At 40.6% G+C, this 17,914-nt stretch overlaps 1 protein-coding gene across 3 annotated transcripts in view; it reads left to right on the forward strand.

The window, feature by feature from the left end:
* Nucleotides 1-17,914, forward strand: part of PCNXL2 (pecanex-like 2 (Drosophila)) — a 272,672-nt gene that overhangs the window by 88,676 nt on the left and 166,082 nt on the right. For all 3 annotated transcript variants that reach the window (XR_001145936.1, XM_004691129.2, XM_012731293.1), the window contains exons 11-13: nt 4,755-4,908; nt 4,995-5,027; nt 12,669-12,840. Coding sequence is in view for 2 of the 3 variants with exons in the window: in XM_004691129.2 (XP_004691186.1) it covers nt 4,755-4,908; nt 4,995-5,027; nt 12,669-12,840 (359 nt within the window). In the remaining variant the exon portion in view is untranslated. The remainder of the gene's footprint in view (nt 1-4,754; nt 4,909-4,994; nt 5,028-12,668; nt 12,841-17,914) is intronic.

Raw genomic sequence — 17,914 nt, forward strand, 5'->3', positions numbered from 1 at the left:
GCTTTTGGGTTATTTTTTTAATTTTTTTAAAGATTTATTTATTTGTGCATACAGAACTGGGGTACAGGCCAGAGGCTCAGGGGCGGTGAGGGGCTTCACCAGAGACAGAGTGGGGGAGCAGAACAGACATATCTATGAAGTACACTGCTGAGGGGAGTAGCGGGCGGCTCAGGAGAGGTCTGCCACGCTATTTGGACACCTACGGGGCAGGGGAGAATCGAACTCATGCGGAAGTGGCTTTAGCTTCTCAGTGCTGTGCTTTAACATGCTGCGCCACCAGGGAGGGCCAAGCTTTTGGGTTATTTTGTTGTTCTTTTTCCAATTCTTTAAGGTGGGACATTAGGTTGTTTCTTTGAGTTATTTCTTGTTTCTTTATGTGAGCCTGTATTGCTATATATTTTCCTCTTATAACTGATTTTAATGTGTCTCATAAGTTTTGGAGATTTTTTGCCGTCGTTGCCATTCTTCTCCAGGTATTTTTTGATTTCTTCTTTGATCTCCTCATTGATCCAACGGTCCTCCAGTAGTGTGGGTTTCAATCTCCATGTGGCAGGTGGGTTTCTTGTCTTCCTCATATGGTTTATTTCCAGTTTGATTCAATCTTAGTGTATCTATTGATATTTATAGATTGACCCAGTATATGGTCAATCCTAGAGAATGATCCATGTGGGTTTGAGAAAATGTGTACTCAGATTTTTTGGGGTGCAGTATTCTATAGATATCTGTTAGACCCATGTTGTCTAGGTCCTCGTTCAGAGCTTTAGTGTCTGCTTATTTTTTGTATTGTTGATCTGTCCATTGTGGTGTGTTGAAGTCTCCTACTATGTATGTATGTTCTTTGATACACGTTTTCATAGATGACAGTAGTTTCCTGATATATTTTGGTGCTCCTTCATTTGGTGCATGATTGTTATATCTGCTTATTGTATTGTCCCCTTAATCATAATGTAGTGGCCTTCTGTGTCTCTTTTAACTTTTTTTAGTTTGAAGTCTATTTATATCTGTTCCTGCCTTCTTTTTTGGTCCATTTGCTTGTAGAACTGTTTTCCATCCTTTTATTTTCAATCTGTTTTGTCTTTTGCACTTAGATGTATTTCCTGCAGACATCAGAACATTGGGTTCTGTTTTTTAATCCATCCTGCAATTCTGTGTCTTTTTATTGATGAGTTTAAGCCATTTGCATTTAGACATAATATTGATATACTGGCAACTACATTGGTCATTTTGGTCCTTTTGCATTTTTATTCCTTGTTTTGAACTGTTCTTGTTCATTCTTCTGTTGGATTTGGTTTGAGGGCTTGTAGTATTTTTTGGAGTGGGGGTTTAGTTATGACAAAATTGTGGAGTTTCTGTTTGTCTGAAAATGTCCTTATTCTTTCTTCATAGAGGAAGGAGAGCTTCGCAGGATAGAGTGTTCTTGGTTGACATTTAATGGTTTGGAGTTTGTTGAGTATGTCCCTCCACTCTCTTCTTGTCTGTAGTGTTTCTTCGGAGAAGTCTGATGTTAGCCTGATCGGTTTCCTTTTATAGGTTATTTGTTTCTTCCCTCTTGTCACTCTCATTATCTTTTCCTTGTCTTATATTTTTGGTAGTTTTGCTATGATAGTCATGCTGTATTCCTCCTGTCATCATGGTAGTTTGGTGTTCTTCTTGCTTCTTGGATATCAACTTTCATCTCCTTCTTCATATTATCTTCTATTATCTCTGTGAATATTTTCTCAATTCCTTGGCCTTTCTCTTCATTTTCTGGGTTATTTATAACTCTGTTATTTCCTTTTCTAGTGGTGTCAGATAGCTCTTGAAGTGTTTCTTCATTCCTTTTTCTTTTTATTTCTCTTTCTTTTCTGTTTGAATTCCCTTTATTTCTGCATCTTTGAGGGAGCTGATTTGTTCCTTCATTTCCTCTATTCTGTTTTTATTACTTTTCCCAGCATTCTTTATTTCCTCTGGTGACCTTTTCATTGCCTGCATTTCTTCTATTTCCTTTTTTAATGTCTCATTTTCTTTTTTCGGTTCGTTGACTGCTTGTCTCATATCATTTTTTTCTTTTTCATTTATTTCATTCATTTCCTTGTTTGCATTCTTCAATTCCTGATAGCTAACCTCATATTATTTTTCCCTTCTCGTCCTCTTTTTGTTTGTTTATCATGATTGTTCTGAATTCTCTATCTGGTAGACTGAGCAGTTTTCTATTTCTTTTTTTTTTTTTTTTGGTGGTTTATGCTGACTGATCTTTTGTAGTGACTTTTCCCCCTGTGGACTTGCTTGAATATTTGTTTGTCTTCTTTTCCCTGTCATATATCTTCTAATACTTTCTATTTGTTGAGACACAGTGTTACTGTTATTGACTAGCATTCTTTCTGGATGTTCTTTCTGGGATGGCAGAGGGACTTCTAGACAGTTCAGTTGTGGAGTATATTCTGAGCCTTGTTTTGTTCCAATATCTCCTGTTTTTCCAGCCTCTACCATGTGGAATTGTGTCTGTCATCTCTGCCACTTATGCTCAGAGGTCTCTTGTGGTGTTCAGCTTCTTCTGGTAACTCATTGAGTCCTTGTCTCTGGAAGGTCCCTGTTGATCTTTATAGCTTTCTGATGTCCTGGGTTCCTTCTATGGTTGGATGCAGCCGTGTGGGTTGAGGTGCATTAGAAGTGTTGCAGCTGGGCCTGTCTTTGAGCCAGTCACTGGTTTTATTTTCTGGGCACTGTGAGCCTTGCAAGGTAGTGACTTACTGGCACACACGTCTTCCAGCCACTGCTGTTCAGTAACACCTTGTCCTAATTCTCTACACCACCCAAGTTGTGCAGACTGTCAGTCCTCCATTTAGGCCTTCAGAACTCTTTGTGCTGTCTGTGATACTTCCAGATAGGACTTCCCTTATCAGAACTTCCCAATCACTGATTCTCCCTCAGTTATTTTCCTGCTAGTGTTTTTATATATTCCTATGTGAGCTTGGACGTCTCAGCGTCTTTACTCTGCCTCCATCTTGCCCATTCCCGAGCTGGTCAATCTGGTCTGCTAGAGGCCTTGCCCAGCGTCCAGGTTCTCTGGGTCATATCTGCAGTCTTTCTTCAGCATGGGCTCCACTCACCGAGCTGAGCCGTCTCCCTTCACCTCCAGGGCTTCAGCGAGGGGCAAAGCAGCACCTACATCCAGCCTATCTTTCATGTGCGTGAGTTCTTCTGGGGGTGGGGGAGTTCTCTTAATAGGAACTCCCCAATCAGTGGTTCTCCCTCCGTTATCTTCCTTCTAGTGAGTCCAGGATGTTCTCATTTGGGTTGAAACTCATAGTATGTAAGTCAATATTCTGCTTTCAGTCTTAAATTCCTGTGCAAGCCTGGACTCAGTGATCTTGGCATCTTTACTCTTCCGCCATGTTGGCTTTAGCTCTCTCCAGGAATGTTTTATATATCCAAATACTCCTGTGCTCACCAGTAGTTTTTAGGGAGAAAAATATCACATCTCGCTTGACTGCTTTTCGGTCCTGTTTCTAGTTACAAAAGTAGTGGTCAGAACTATTATCCAAAATAGGAATTACAAATGACAGAAATATTCAGATTTTAAAGCAATGATTAAGTCAATTGTGGGAACAGCAAACCATCTTCCTTATGTTCTAAGATCTACTCATAAAATCGCTAAGGATGTAGATTCTTTTTTATTACAGTTGCCTGGAGAGACTTGATTAAATGAAAAAGAGCAACTTGATTTGAATCTTATCTAGTCCTGGGATTGGCCAAAAGTTAACCCTTCTAGCAGTCAGTACTTTATTGATATGAATGCCTTGCAGCAAGCTTGGTTCAGCCAATTGCATTACCTTAAGGAAAAGTCAGGCTGAGGGCTTGCCGTACATCCAACTTTCAGTCCCTTTATAACAACATCTTAAAATGCCCTTATGTTGTCACTTGCACACTCATTGACAGTACCCCACCCTGGATAAGCCTACTTCCTCACTCCACACTGCTTGTCTGTAGTTCCAAGAGAAGACCACAAATGGTTGACCTGAAGCAGACCTTCTGCCTGAGTTCTCACCAGCTAGAGTTCTTCTGAACCTGGGCTGTACCTTGTAGCTATGAGGACTGTATCTGGAAACGATTTCCCATTTCAACCAGGTGTTAATGACTTTTAGAAGAAGCACATGAAGTTCTTTATCTGAAATGCATTTCACTCATGGAATAGTGGCTAAGGAGACCCCATGGGATTATATTTCTTTTCTTTAAAAAAAAATTACTTATGCATACAGGAAAGTAGGTACAGGCCAGAGATGTGAGTGTGTGTGTGTGTGTGTGTGTGTTGTGGGGGATGGTTATTAGAGGATTCACCAGAGACAGAGTGGAGAGAAGAACAGGCAGATTGACTGAAATACACTGCTGTGGGGATCAGCAGGTGGGTCAGGAGAGATCTGCTGTGCCATGTAGGTCAGCTCCCTGGACAGGGATCAAAATCATGCTGCAGTGGGATGGGTAGCTTTATCATGCTGTGTTCTACCCCATTGAGTCACCAGGGAGAGCCTGGGATTACATTTCGTTTGTGTCAGTAACATAAATCTGGGCTTGCAATATGTGTTTGTTTTGTTTATAAACACAGGACTCAGGAAAGGAAGACAAACTTCAAATCAATTTACCAAATATAAAACCATGATTAAGATAACACTCTGCCACCACTAACAGTCTTTTGGGAAGCAGATAGATATCCTTTGTTTAAAAATAGACAGAAGTACCTCTTATTTCCTTTATTTTTCTTTGTTTGCTTTGAACAGGACTGAAGATGTGAAGGAAAACGTGCTGGCAGTTTTGCTCATTGTCCTGGTTTCCCTGCTTGGATTTCTGACATTGAACCAAGGCTTTTGCAAAGATATGCGGGTACTGCTCTTCTGCCTGGTCATGGCCAGCTGCCAGTACTCCCTGTTAAAGGCAAGATCACATCTCATTCTTATCATCACTAATGTATTCTTGAAAATATGAGATGATAACACAGACACTTGTGATTTCTGTTCTAGAGTGTCCAGCCAGACCCTGCCTCACCGATACATGTAAGTATCAGTAACAGGCGAGTTGCTTGTCTTATGGGCTTGTGTTGAAGACATTGGGCCAGTCAAAATATTCCAAAGGCAAAGGTATACATAAACACACATACTTTATTGTATATAATTTATATTATTGTATATAATATATGCAATACACCTATCTATTGAATGTATGAATAGATTTTTTTAATAAAAATATTAACACATGATGGTCAGGTTCAGAATGGTTTGAGAGCAGCGTATGTTTTGGTGGTCGTGGGGAGTGAAGAGCCTATGGCTGTTGTTTTTTGCCCCACTGGGCTCCTTATGGAAAGACCCTGTAGCCTGGTGGGAAGGTGGCAGAAACAAATTCTTCGATCAGGCTACCTGGTGCCTCTACTTGCATGGCCATGATGCGTATACTCACTATGCCTCAGTTTCTCTATGTGTGAAAAGGAAATAGAAATTCTCCTATGGGATTAAATAGTCTAGGTAACATGCTTTAAACAGTGTTCAGCATAGATAGTGCTTGCTAAATGGGGGTTGTCATGATTAGTGTTATCAATTATGTAAGTATGAGTACTTAGCTGAGCTCATCCTATGTCACATTTTCAAGTGTATTATTAATTTTTATCCCCTTGCCTTTGGGTTAATTTATTGTCAAGGCTCTGGGCTAACCAGTGTTCTGGTTCTCTCTCACAAGCTCTGCAGCACACACAGTCTTGGCTCCTATTGGGTGCTGAGGGACAGGCTTGTTTGTCCCTACTGTCTCCTCTATTTGAGGTGCTCTGCCCACATGCCTTTGTGTTGATTCTACTTCCTGGTGGAACTTTCTGGCATTCTGAGAAATCTTTTTCCTTTGTCATAAGGCCCTAGAACACCCCTTCCAATGAAAGAAAACTTAATCCTCTTTCTCTTGTGCTATAAAAAAAAAAAAAAATGCATATCCAGGATTTAGGACTGCTTTTAAAACTGTGATGGCTCTTGTTTAGCTCATAGTAATTAAGTAAAGCTCATAATTGGACAGTCACATGGCATGCTTTCCTATCTTGTTAAATTCCTCTGTTGCCTGTAATTGGTTTACATATAATACATCTTCTTTTATCCTGGAGTCTGAACGTTAAGATAAGTAGCAGCAGCATAATTAGGGTATTAAGATGTATTGTTATGATTATTGTCAGAAATCTGGGCTAGGTGGTGTGAGTAGCAGTGTGCAGTTCTGAAATGTTCTGTTCAAGGCCCCTCCAGATGCCCCATCATCACCTCTTGCTTCAGTAACAGCACTGCAGTCTTGTGTCTTCATTGTTTTTCTGGGTGACTTGGGGGAGGGGTGCTTTTAAGCATTCAATTCCTATGTGTACTTTCAGGGATAATGCAGAACATGCTAGCAAAGGTGACGGTGAGTACAGCTGCATCATCCTCAAGGATGTGAATGTCCCCCAGCAGGATCCTTACGCCACTGCTCTCAGCTGGATTTAGAGTATCTGTGTGGGTCTAGTTCCAAAAGACTAGATTCGGCTGCCACTTCATCCAAGCAAGCATGTCAGTGAGATGCTGAGAAATGACTTTTCTTACTGTCATAATCAGATACACTCAAATCTCTAACTACATTTTTTGTAGTAATTAATTCACTTACACAGATTTCTAAAAGGACTACTCCTTCATATGAGGTGGCCTTTCTCTAACAGTGCTAGTGAGGAAAGAAATTTTGGCGGCTATAAAATATTTGTCTTGTGATGCGCGAAGCATGCGGGCATTTAGAAGGCTGATTTACTGTACCTAGGTCATAGACGAGAATGTCACCAAAAGGACATGGCCAGGAGGGTCTGTGCTCAGGGACCATTCTGGAGCCTGTCACTGCCTCTATCCTGGTTACATTCCATTTATCAGGGGTTGTCATGAATCAAACTGTTTTCAAAACTACATTACTTTGTACATTTGGGAGAGGGGTTGCTAATAAATTCAGTTAATTCTTGCTTGTGGAGCAACTTACTGGGTTTTCTTCTTTGTTTCCTTCCAAGAGCACAGAAGTAGAAATTTTGAGCAAGTTGTTGAAAATAGAAAAATAATATGTATATACTGCATAACACTATTTATTTCAGATACAGATACAGAATTAAGATGTCATGCCCAAGGATATAGCACAATAGAACCTAGGCAGGAAAGAAATGCATCTGATTGTAAAAGAAAAAAGTCTTAAAAAACAGGGTCGGGTACATGGAGACTGCCAATAGCAGGTGAGGCAATCATGATGTAATTGGCTTACAGATTTATACATTGTTCTAACCAAGACTATGTTCGCCAGGTCCTTCGCAGGGCCTGGGTAGACGGAGTCATCTGGACACATTTCCATCTCCTTTTCCCTTCTATTTGGCATGATTCCTTGTTCACAGTATAAACTCCAAAATCTGAGGGCTATAACTGGTTATATGTTCTACTCATTCAATTGTGGCTGTTACACAGTGAGATTTGTTATCACTTCAGGATATATAAAATAAATAATAGATAAAAGTGAAAACCATTGGGGATGGTTTGGGTAAATAAGTTTGTTTTGTCAATAATTTTCACACTTATTGGAATATTAGGGCAACAGTACAGAGAGCTCCCCCAGGCCCTGTACCCAGTGCCCCTGTGATTAGCCTCATCAGTGTGCTACATTTGTCACCATTAATGAACCAACATTGATACATTTTTATTCACTGAAGTCTGTACTTTACTCGGGTTTCCCTAAGTTTTTACCTAACGTTCTTTTCCTTTCAGGGATCTCATCCAGGAGACTTGTGTCACATTTTAGTCTTCTTAGGCCAATGGGAGCTGTGACAAGGTTTTAGATTTTAGTTTTTTTATGACCTTGATCATTTGGAAGAGTCAGGGAGTTTTTAGATTGTCCCTCAGTTAAGATTTAGCTGATGTTTATCTCATGATTAGACTGAGGTTATGGATTTTCAGGAGGAAGGCCACAGGGCTAAAAAGTCAAGTTATCACATGTAGAGGATGCAAACTGTCAACAGGATTTACCTCTATTTGTTGACATTACCTTGAACTCCTAATTAAGGTGGTAATTATCAGGGGTGACTTTGAATGACATAAAATAATTTCTCAGATTTCAGTCCTACCAGTAAGGTTTTCTTTTCTCCCCTCATGTGTGGTCACTGTAGCTCTCCCACCATCAAAGCACCCGTAATCCTCCACCATAGTCCATTGTGTTCCCTACTCTCCTTCTGGATGCCTGAGATCTTTGGTCAGTTTTCAAGGACTGGTTTTAGAATTTGTTTTTGTTTGGTTTCTCTGTATTCCACATAGAAGTGAAACCATCCAGTATTTATCTGTCTCCTTTTGGCTAATTTCACTGTACATAATTCCTTCCCACTCCGTCCACATTGCTGCAAGTGGGATGAATTGATCCTTGCTGATTGCTGAGTAGCTATCAAAGAAGACCCAATCTTCTCCTCCTATTGAGGGAAATGCCAATGAAGTGGGAGAAGTACGTGAAATGGTTGCTGAGAGGGCCAGCTTCACCCTGGACAGGACTCTGAGGAGTACTTTCAAAACCTCTTCAGTGTCCTCTTGGCTGGACAATTGCATCTACACATTTGTCAAGAGTCACAGATCTGAAAGTTAGGAAATTAGACTTTAAACTAAATCATTCTTTGGAAATATGAACTAAGTTTATAGAAACTCATTTGCCCATGTCTAGAACTTTTAAAAAATTCTATCATTTTTGATTGAAGAAAAAATTGATTTACAACACTGTATATGATTTTAGGGGTATGGGTTCACATCTCTTCACCTCCCAAAGCACCCCTTTGTTCCCTGCCCTACCATTCCATGCTGGTAGCTTCTGTTCTGCAGTCGAATTCCGAGGGGCTGTTTTGGTTCTTTATATTCCAAGTATGAGTGAAATTACCAGGTATTTTTCTTTCTTCTCCTTACTTAGTTCACTTAGCATAATATGTGGATGTCTTTCAGTTTTTGAAGTAGTTTATCAGATTTCTGCTCTGATTAAACGGAAGTGGCATCTTAACAGTCAGCTGTGAAGAACTACCGGCCCTTTGGTTGCTACTCATCTCCCATAGTTCTTTCTCTGAAAGATGCTGGCTGTGTCTGTACACACCACACACAAGTCAAAGAGCCCTTGTCCAGGGCTGCACTTGGGTTCAGCTTTCTGTAGAGCAAATGATGTCTCTAATCCCCACCTCCCAGCTATTCTCCCTTTGCTCCACATTCATAGGCAACTAAAAGAGTGTAGTTAAAAATGTTCGGGATGACTGCAAGTAAACTGGTGGTTTTCTTAGACTAAAGTAAAAAAGAATTCATCAACAACCATCAACAAATGTAAAGTAACCTATACCACCATCAGAAACTATACATATGGTAAGCCTTTGTTAAAAGGAAGAGAGTTCCATGTTGGTAAGCAGAGGGCTGGAGAGAATATGAGGCTATTTTTCTACAGCCTCCCCAGGTCAGGAGCCCATTTCATTCCCCAGAGTCTTTTAAATAAAAGTTGATGCCCCAGAGCTTTCTTCAGGAGTGCTTCTTCCGGGGTTCTGTGTTTGCGTCTCATGAGTAAAAGGGGTTCACGCTTTATGTTCAAAGAAAGTTATTAATAAAATCTACCAAAGTTTGGTTGGTCCTAGAACAATCCAGTGCCAGATATACAATCCTCTCTCTAGCTGTTGGGGTGCTGTTTGTTGGGGGCCCATAGAGTATAAGCAACCAGCCCTTGCTCTGCCACTGTTTTCTGTCTGAAGCCCAGGGCAGATTTCTTTATGGTTATGGCTCTGTTTACTTTTGGGAAAACAAAAATAATATGTGCTTCTTAGAGTATACTGAGGATTACCCACAGGCTTGCACTTAAAGTAGGAGGACTGTGCCTGGGGCAGAGGAAGGCTGGGTCGCTTAGCTGCCTGTGGTCGCTGGGCCTCTGAATGTGCCTAGGTGGGCGCAGGCTCTGGTGTGAGGCTGCTCTTGACTGGACTGTGCCTTGAGAACTGGACATCTGGAGGGGGCATATGCAGCCTGCTGATGGGACGGACATGCCCTGGCTGTTGACAGCCCTGGTTCAGGCACCTCTGAGCTCAGCTGCACTCCAGCCCTTGGGCCTTCTAAGATTCCCTCAGATAACCCCACGTTCCTTAAATAAAAACTTTTTTTTTTTCCTTAACAACAGAGTTGATGTTTTTGACCTCTTGATAAGAAGATCTTTACATAACCTTGTCCCTTAGGCTCATGCTCTGGACAGTTAGGGGTCCTGGAGGTTTTAGGGGCACTCCCCACTGTCCCTGCCCTGTGACCAGAGTGTGAGATTGTGCATGCAGTGAGCTGAGGGGAACCCCAAGTGTACACAAAGACCAGCTTTTATGACATAGCCTCCAATGGGCCCTGAAGCTGAGATGGTCCTCCTCACTGTGTTTCAAGATCAAAAAAAAAAAAAAAAAATGGGAAATAGTCAGATACTAAGTTTTAAGGCAGATTTCGACTGGAGGAACGAGTGGAATATTCCTGTTGAAAAAAAAAAAAATCAGTCCTGATTGAAAAAGATACTTGTACCCCCATGTTTATTGCTGCTTTATTTACAATTGGAAAAACATGGAAGCAGCCCAAATGCCCAAAAGTAGATGACTGGATTAGAAAGATGTGGTACATATATACAATGGAATATTACTCAGCAACCAAAAAAGAGAAACACATGTCTTTTGCAGCAACTTGGATGGAGCTGGAAAAGATCATGCTGAGTGAGATAAGCCAGAAAGATAAAGAAAAATACCGTATGGTTTCACTCATAGCAGGAGTATAATGGACCAGGCGAGAAAATAACAAAAATAATGAACAACCATATACCAGAGACATTCTGTGGGGGTGGAGTGGGGAATGGGATCAAAAACGGGGGGGGGGAAGGGAGGGAAATGCACGGGACTATGGTGGTGGCACAGGGGTGATTTGGTGATGGGAAACCCATGGGGATTACAATTGAGATGAAAAAAAAATGTGAAAAATGATGTAAAAATAAACTTTTTAATAAAAAAAAAAAAATCAGTCCTTGGGGCGTTTAATAGTTGATCCATATGTAAAAGAAAAAACTGGGAAGCAATGATATTTTACTAGCAGGTGTTCTTAGGAATCAATGCAAATAAATGAAAAAAATACTCCTGTGGCATGTATTAATGATAGGCTTATGATGGTTTGGGGCATTCAGATATCTTATAGGAAGTGGGATGAAGGAGGGACATGATGGAGAGGGTAGGTTTTTTGTAAGAGAGCCGTAAGTTTTTTATTTCAAAAATTACAAATACAAAGAAATAGTCTCATAGCCAATAAATAAAGTTGGGCTTGGCATATCCAAGATGAAACCACAAAATTGTTCAAGACAAAGACTTTCAGTTCCTAGAGGATGTATTTATAAGCTTTTAGTGAAAGGAAGAATTTAGGTAAATGGAATATAGCTACTTAATTATATATCTAAAAAATATCATTCTGAAAAACTGACCTAAATGCTTATGCACTTGTATACTAAATTGTTATTAGTATCATCCAACTTATTTCACTAATCACTTGATAGGAAATGTACTAAGATTTAACTTTATTTTCAGTTTTTTTTTTTTTTTTTATGTAGAGGAAGTATTCCCATACCCATTAATCTATGACCTACTTGGATACAAAAGGAAATTTCATAAGAGTGGAAATATTCCTTCAAGACTGAGTCTGGACTCAGGGCCAAACATAACTAGTCCCCATGGACAACCTGTGTTTTTCTTCCTATTAAAAGATGGTCTCAGAATAGTACTGTTTCTATTATGGAAGTGGTGGCAATTTAAATTGCATTTCTAAATATAACATGTTCGAGGCAGTGAATTTCAAAACCCACATCCAAAATCCTATCATTTTAATCTACATTTTATACTCAAAGTAGTTGGTGAACTTGTCTTGGTTGGATTTTTGAACCTTATATATTGTGTTTTGATTGGTGAGATAAAAATTCTTCATTGCCTTTTACTCTGGGAGTTTGATATCATATTTTTCCTTAGTTTTGCTGTCTATTCAGGGAGAAAAATAAGAAATGTTGCTACTTCTTCTGGCAGTATTTTGAAGGCTAAGATAAGCACTGTTAAATTTTGGACCTTTTTCAAAGGAAAGTATATATAAATAGCAAGTTTTAAAAAATTGGATTATTTCAGTATGCTAAAGCCTTTTATACAATATCTGCAGGTATAACTTTATACCTGTATTGTGTTGTTTTCTAAAATATAAGGAAATTAAAGCCCACAACTTATAATTCTATGTCTTATTAATAATGGAGTTCAAGTTGGACCATGAAGAGCAAATAATGGTTTAAATTCGTTTTGCAATTGCAAATGAACAAAACAAATGGCTCTTTCAGTGTTAGAAAACATTGAGGTATATCAAGATTTTCTCCAAGGATGGTAATTAAATTTTCAGGTAAATCGGTTGCATCTGAGAAGTGAAGCATTTCTTCTGAATTCTGAATTGACAGAATAATATTAGGTTTTGTGTTTTTCCCTGTGTGTATATGAATTGTGGTAGGGGTCCGGGGGGGGGGGATTGTTCTGTGATAAAAAATTATATGAAATGGTATAAATTATTGTTTCTGAGGCTTTTTTCATTTAATCAGAATGAAGGTACCATTTAGAAATTGTGTTTGTTTTCTAGGGACACAACCAAATCATAACATACAGCCGGCCAATCTATTTTTGTGTGCTGTGTGGCCTCATTTTGCTTCTTGATACAGGAGCCAAGGCCAGGCACCCTCCCACTTATGTTGTCTATGGCCTGAACCTCTTCTCTCCGGGGTCCCTCCAATCAGCTAGGGACCTCTTAATAGGTGAGTTAATTTTGGGGTTGTGGGGAAGAATATAGGGGAGGGAAGATATATCTTTGTCTTCTGATTTCCTAGAGAAACCTGGTGACTGGCTGAAGCGACAGGCCTCTCCCTGTTGGCTTGCACACCTTCCGAACGCTGTCTGCAAGTCGGAGCCTTGGAACATCCCCAAGTGGAATTGTTTTTTATACCAATGGCTGTAAAGTTGCCCTGCTGTAATATCTGAAGACTAGTCGCTGTGGTGCCTGGTGTGAGGAGTCAGTGGGATTCCCCTGGATAGGGGAGATTTTGCCTTCAGGGCAGCAGCCACAATGCCATCCTCATGGTGACCCATGAGGAGCGCAGTTCTTAGTCCAGGCGGAGGCCTACCTACCTGCGCATCCTGCTATTCGCTAGTGCACTTTGCTCCGTTTACACACGTGATGCGCCTATTATGAGGGCGTAAGCCCAACTTCAGAGCCAGATGACTGACTGGCTGAATTCTAGCTGTGCTTCTTTACTTGTGTTAACTTGAGCAAAATTCAACTCTAATGTGGAGATAAGAGTAGTCCCCGCCTGAGAGGCTGTTGTGAACTTGACATGCGTTAGTATATATTGAAACATGTAGAGCTACTGATGCCAGGTTTGTGCTATCACTGTTACTAGGCAAACAGGCTACCCAGTATTGCCCTGAAGACTTGCCTGATGTCTGAGAGTTTTTGTGATGCACGTTAACATGTGCTCATGTGATTGACCACGTGAGCTGATGAGGCGCTCCACTAAATGCCTCACCCGCCTCTGGCATGACAACTAGAATTCCTACCTCAGAGGAACTTGCCAAAGCCTTAGGTCCCAGCACATCCTTTCTCCAGCTCTCCCAGCAGCTCCCCAAATCTCTCCAATGAGATGAGGGAGGGTCCCTTAATCTAGGGAGGGTCCCTTAATATGTGCAAGTTTTCCTTGTGAAATCTGAGACATCCTGCCCCTGACACTCCTTCCTGCACCCACCCCCATCCTCTCCCTGCTGTGTTGGCAGCAACTGCTCACTTTATCCACACCCAACCTACCATCAGCCCCACTCCATCTGTGTCCTCACTACACTTCTTGTCATGTGTGAAGACGTGAGGAGCTTCTTAATACTCCAGGGTTAGGTACCATGTTTCAGAGAATATCTGAGCTCAACTAGGAAATAGAAGCATGTTGAAAAAAGAAATGGAAATGGCTTCCATAATCACACTCCTAATCAGTACCCTTTTACCAAAGAATATTTAATTTTGCCCTGGTTGACAGTTGCCATCTTATTCTTTTTTTTTTTTTTTAAGATTTATTTATGCATTCAGAACTGGGGTACAGGCTAGAGTGCAGGGGTGGTGAGAGGATTCACCAGAGACAGAGTGGGGAGCAGAACAGGCCACCTAACAAAGTACACTGCTAAGGGGAGCAGCAAGAGGGTCAGGAGAGGTCTCTCACACCATATGGGTCACCTCAGGGCGAGTGGAGTTTGAACTCATGCTGAAATGACTTTAGCTTCTTAGTGCTGTGCTTTAACCCACTGCGCCACCAGTGAGGGCCCGCCATCTAACTCTTTTATATGATTTAAAATTCTGTCAGTCGGATCCTGCACACATAAAACAAGACTTTCAGTTTTACTGTTATCTTCTCATAAATTAGCTCACCTAGCTTCCACCTGAGACCAGCTGCAGTGAAAAAGTTAGTTGACTGCACTGAGATATTAGCCATGGCTGCACAATTTCTGAGTCCATCCTTTCCTGGTCTTCGTACAAACAAGTCCAGAGCTTTTCAAACAGCTGGAGTCCAGAGCTTTGCAAACAGCAAGAGTCCAGAGCTGAACGGTACAGGAAGACTTAGGGGTTATAGATCTGGGGGTTTTAAAGGATCTGGGAAGATGTTAAGAGACTTTGACATTGTCTACATGTTGCCTTTCCTGATCTGCCCCCCACACTTGGTCCCGTATGACTCATGGTCCCCTTATCCATGATAAGGATCGTGGGTTAGTGTTGACAGTTCTGCTCATAGAGGTCTCAGGAATGTGTATCCCAACCTGGGCTATAACCCCTGTGACCCCTCATTGTGCTATTATAAAAAAATCAACATTGTAGAATAATATATAGTTATCTTAGCACAACAAACTTACCATGGCCTCAGAATGTGAAGTATTGTTAAGGCACAAAAAGTAAGAAAGACATTAATGTATTTACTTGGAGAAAAAAACAAACAAACAGATTTTACCGTAGTAACCCCGGCTTGCACTAAGCTACTGACTATGTACATTCTTATATTTTTCTTTAAATCAATTCTATCCGGAGTGAGGATGGGGCAGGGAAAATGGCACTACTTATCTTTTCTCACTGGAATTCCTTTTCCCTCATTAAACCTCCTGAATACATATTTTTGTCTGCTTGTCAACTGTGACAAGTGAAAATAGCGATAAATAATCCATCAAGACTCTACTAAATCACTTCTGAAGTAAGGAAAAATAGAACAATAGCAGTTCTTATGGAAGGAGTGTGTTAAACATACTAATTTGCACTGAGCAGGAAAAGATAATGGTACAAATTTAGTGCAATTGGGAAAGAGGAAGGTGGTAGAGGGTTATACTATTTTTTTCTGATTTTATGAGAAAAAACAAGGGCAATTCAAAGCCATCTATTCTTTGCACAACCTCTTCACCATCTGTCCCTCAGCTACCAAGGGATCTAAGTGCTATATAGCTGCTGTCATTTTCAGGTTGAGAAGGAAAAAAAGGAAAAAAAAAATATTAAGAGAAAACAAAAGGTTATGAAGAAGGAAGAAAGTACATTAGCCTCTCATGGCTGCTGTAACAAAGGATCAGAACAAATGGGAATAACAGAAATTGATTGTCTCATGGCTTTGGAGGCTCCAAAAATCTAAACTCTCTGGTGTTTATTTCCAAAAGTAAAGTTAAAAAAAAATCCTCCATAGTCAGTACCCATTCCTGTGTTCCATCAGAGACTGGTGACCTCTGAGTTAGAGTTTTTATTACTTTCTTTTTGGGTGACTTCAGCAGCCGCCCTGAGTGAGAATGGCTTTGTAACGATTCTCTAGATGATAAGGCCTACCGGTCTTCAATTCTTAGTACCATGTTTTAAGATCAGTAGTGTGTCCTGATGTGAACTGCCCTGGGCCTGCAGGGAGGCCAAGTCTTGGGCAAGTCCAAGCCTGGGGCTGGAGGCACACTCCATGTCTCCCATCATAACAAGGCTGCCAGGGATTTTGTTCTATGTTGCTGCAGTTGTACTGTCCAGTCCCAGCAGATGGCTAGGTGGATTAGAACTCACTGCAAGACAGACCTGTGAGGTGGTTAAGTTAGAAGTACGGGTTGGCTAGTGAAGCAAGGAGCGCACTGATGTGGAAAGGGTGCAGACAAAATGAGTCATGGGCTGCAGGAGAATTCTGGACTTTTTATCAGCTAGCCTATATGGCCCTTTCTGGACTGGATGACTTGATGTTTTCTTTTGTGCATAGGTTCATCGCCTTGAACCTACAGTAATACAGGTACAATAATATCGCTCTTTAAAATAAGGACAGGTTTTACAGTCCGTTACTGCCATGTTCCTGTTCTTTTTTGCACACAGACCTCACATTTTCATGTCTGTATAAAGAAATGTTTCTTGGCCTCAGTAGTTATCATCAGGAGAATTAATTAGGGCATAGACATGTACTTTGGAGACCCAAAATGTGTCCATTCACATCAACTCCACAGGCTTTAGTTTTATTTCCATGCTTCCACCTCAAACTACAAATATAGTCATAAACAGTATTATTCACATTTAGCCAAAGAATTAAGCAAGTGACACAACTTTCATTTCTAATACTTTTTTTTGAAAAGGACTGGAACTGTACCAGAAGTTTCTTCACTTATGATAATAATGAGGGAAAAGGGAAGTAGTAAAAAGTAAGAGAAAATTGTAGACCCCCTCAGTAGTGTGCTAAGAAAAAAAGTTTTTGTTCAAAGGGGAAATTGCCAACAACTACAGGAACTGTCTCATATTTTACTTTGTTACTTTTGGGGAAAAGGACAAATTTCAGCAAGCTCAAGTGTGATTTTCCAAATCTCCTATGAAGGCTGCTTTTTCATTCACATGAGCACAAGAGCTGCACCTCAACAGACGAGCTCCGCCTTGCTCTCATTCACAGCCCTGGCTCTGGTTTTCTCCTCGAGCTCATTTGAGAGGAGAACTCTGTCCTGGGCCGCCTTGTCTGCTGCTCATGAAGTTACCATTCTGCCCACACGACAGAACATCTTCAGTGAGGACTTCCAGCTGTCTCCCACCACGTAGTTCCCTCATGTCTCCTTTGCCTTCCACTTCTTTCTGCTTCCTTAGTTTTGGTCTCATTGCTGAATGGATGTCTTATGGCAAATAGGTCCTCACGTCTGTTTTTCCAAACAACTTTCAGTCTTGGGCAGCATTCAACATTATTCTACCCAGACTTCTGTAGTTCTTCACACTCAGGGTTGTGTCAGACACACAGCGTTTGAGACAATCACTGAATAACACCTTGCTGTATCTTCCCTCTGCCCCATCTTGATCATGCAAACTATCAAGTAGCACATGATCTTTCTATATGAGTTTTGAATCCTAAAGCTAAGAAAACTACTCAGTTTGCTTGAAATTCTATATATTAAAATTTTAATCCATAACTCTGTGTTCTATAATTAAATGTATATGGGCAGGGGAGCAGGGGTAGGGGCACATATGGGTTTCTTATATCTTTCCTTTCATGTCTCTGAGTGCCATTCACAAAAGCTGAAACGAAATTGTGCCTTGTACAGCCATGTCTTGCATATCAATGTCTGTCTGTCACTTCCTGCTTTGGGGAATGTATTCTTCACAGATGTTCTAGGTTTTTACAGGGTAGTTAGAATCTTGCCACAGGGGGATAAAACATAATCAAATCACTATGTAATGCAAGATATAATTCAAATTCCAAGCAAAGGCCTGTTGATTATAGTCATATTCATTACAAGAAATTGTACTTTAAAAAGGTTAACATGCTTTCCTGGTACTGTTGTGGAGTGGTTTGTCCCATACTTATTTTAAACCTATTACTAGTA

This window comes from Condylura cristata, unplaced genomic scaffold (genome assembly GCF_000260355.1).
Source record: "Condylura cristata isolate star-nosed mole 26May11 unplaced genomic scaffold, ConCri1.0 scaffold00030, whole genome shotgun sequence".
Classification (NCBI taxonomy): Eukaryota; Metazoa; Chordata; class Mammalia; order Eulipotyphla; family Talpidae; genus Condylura; species Condylura cristata.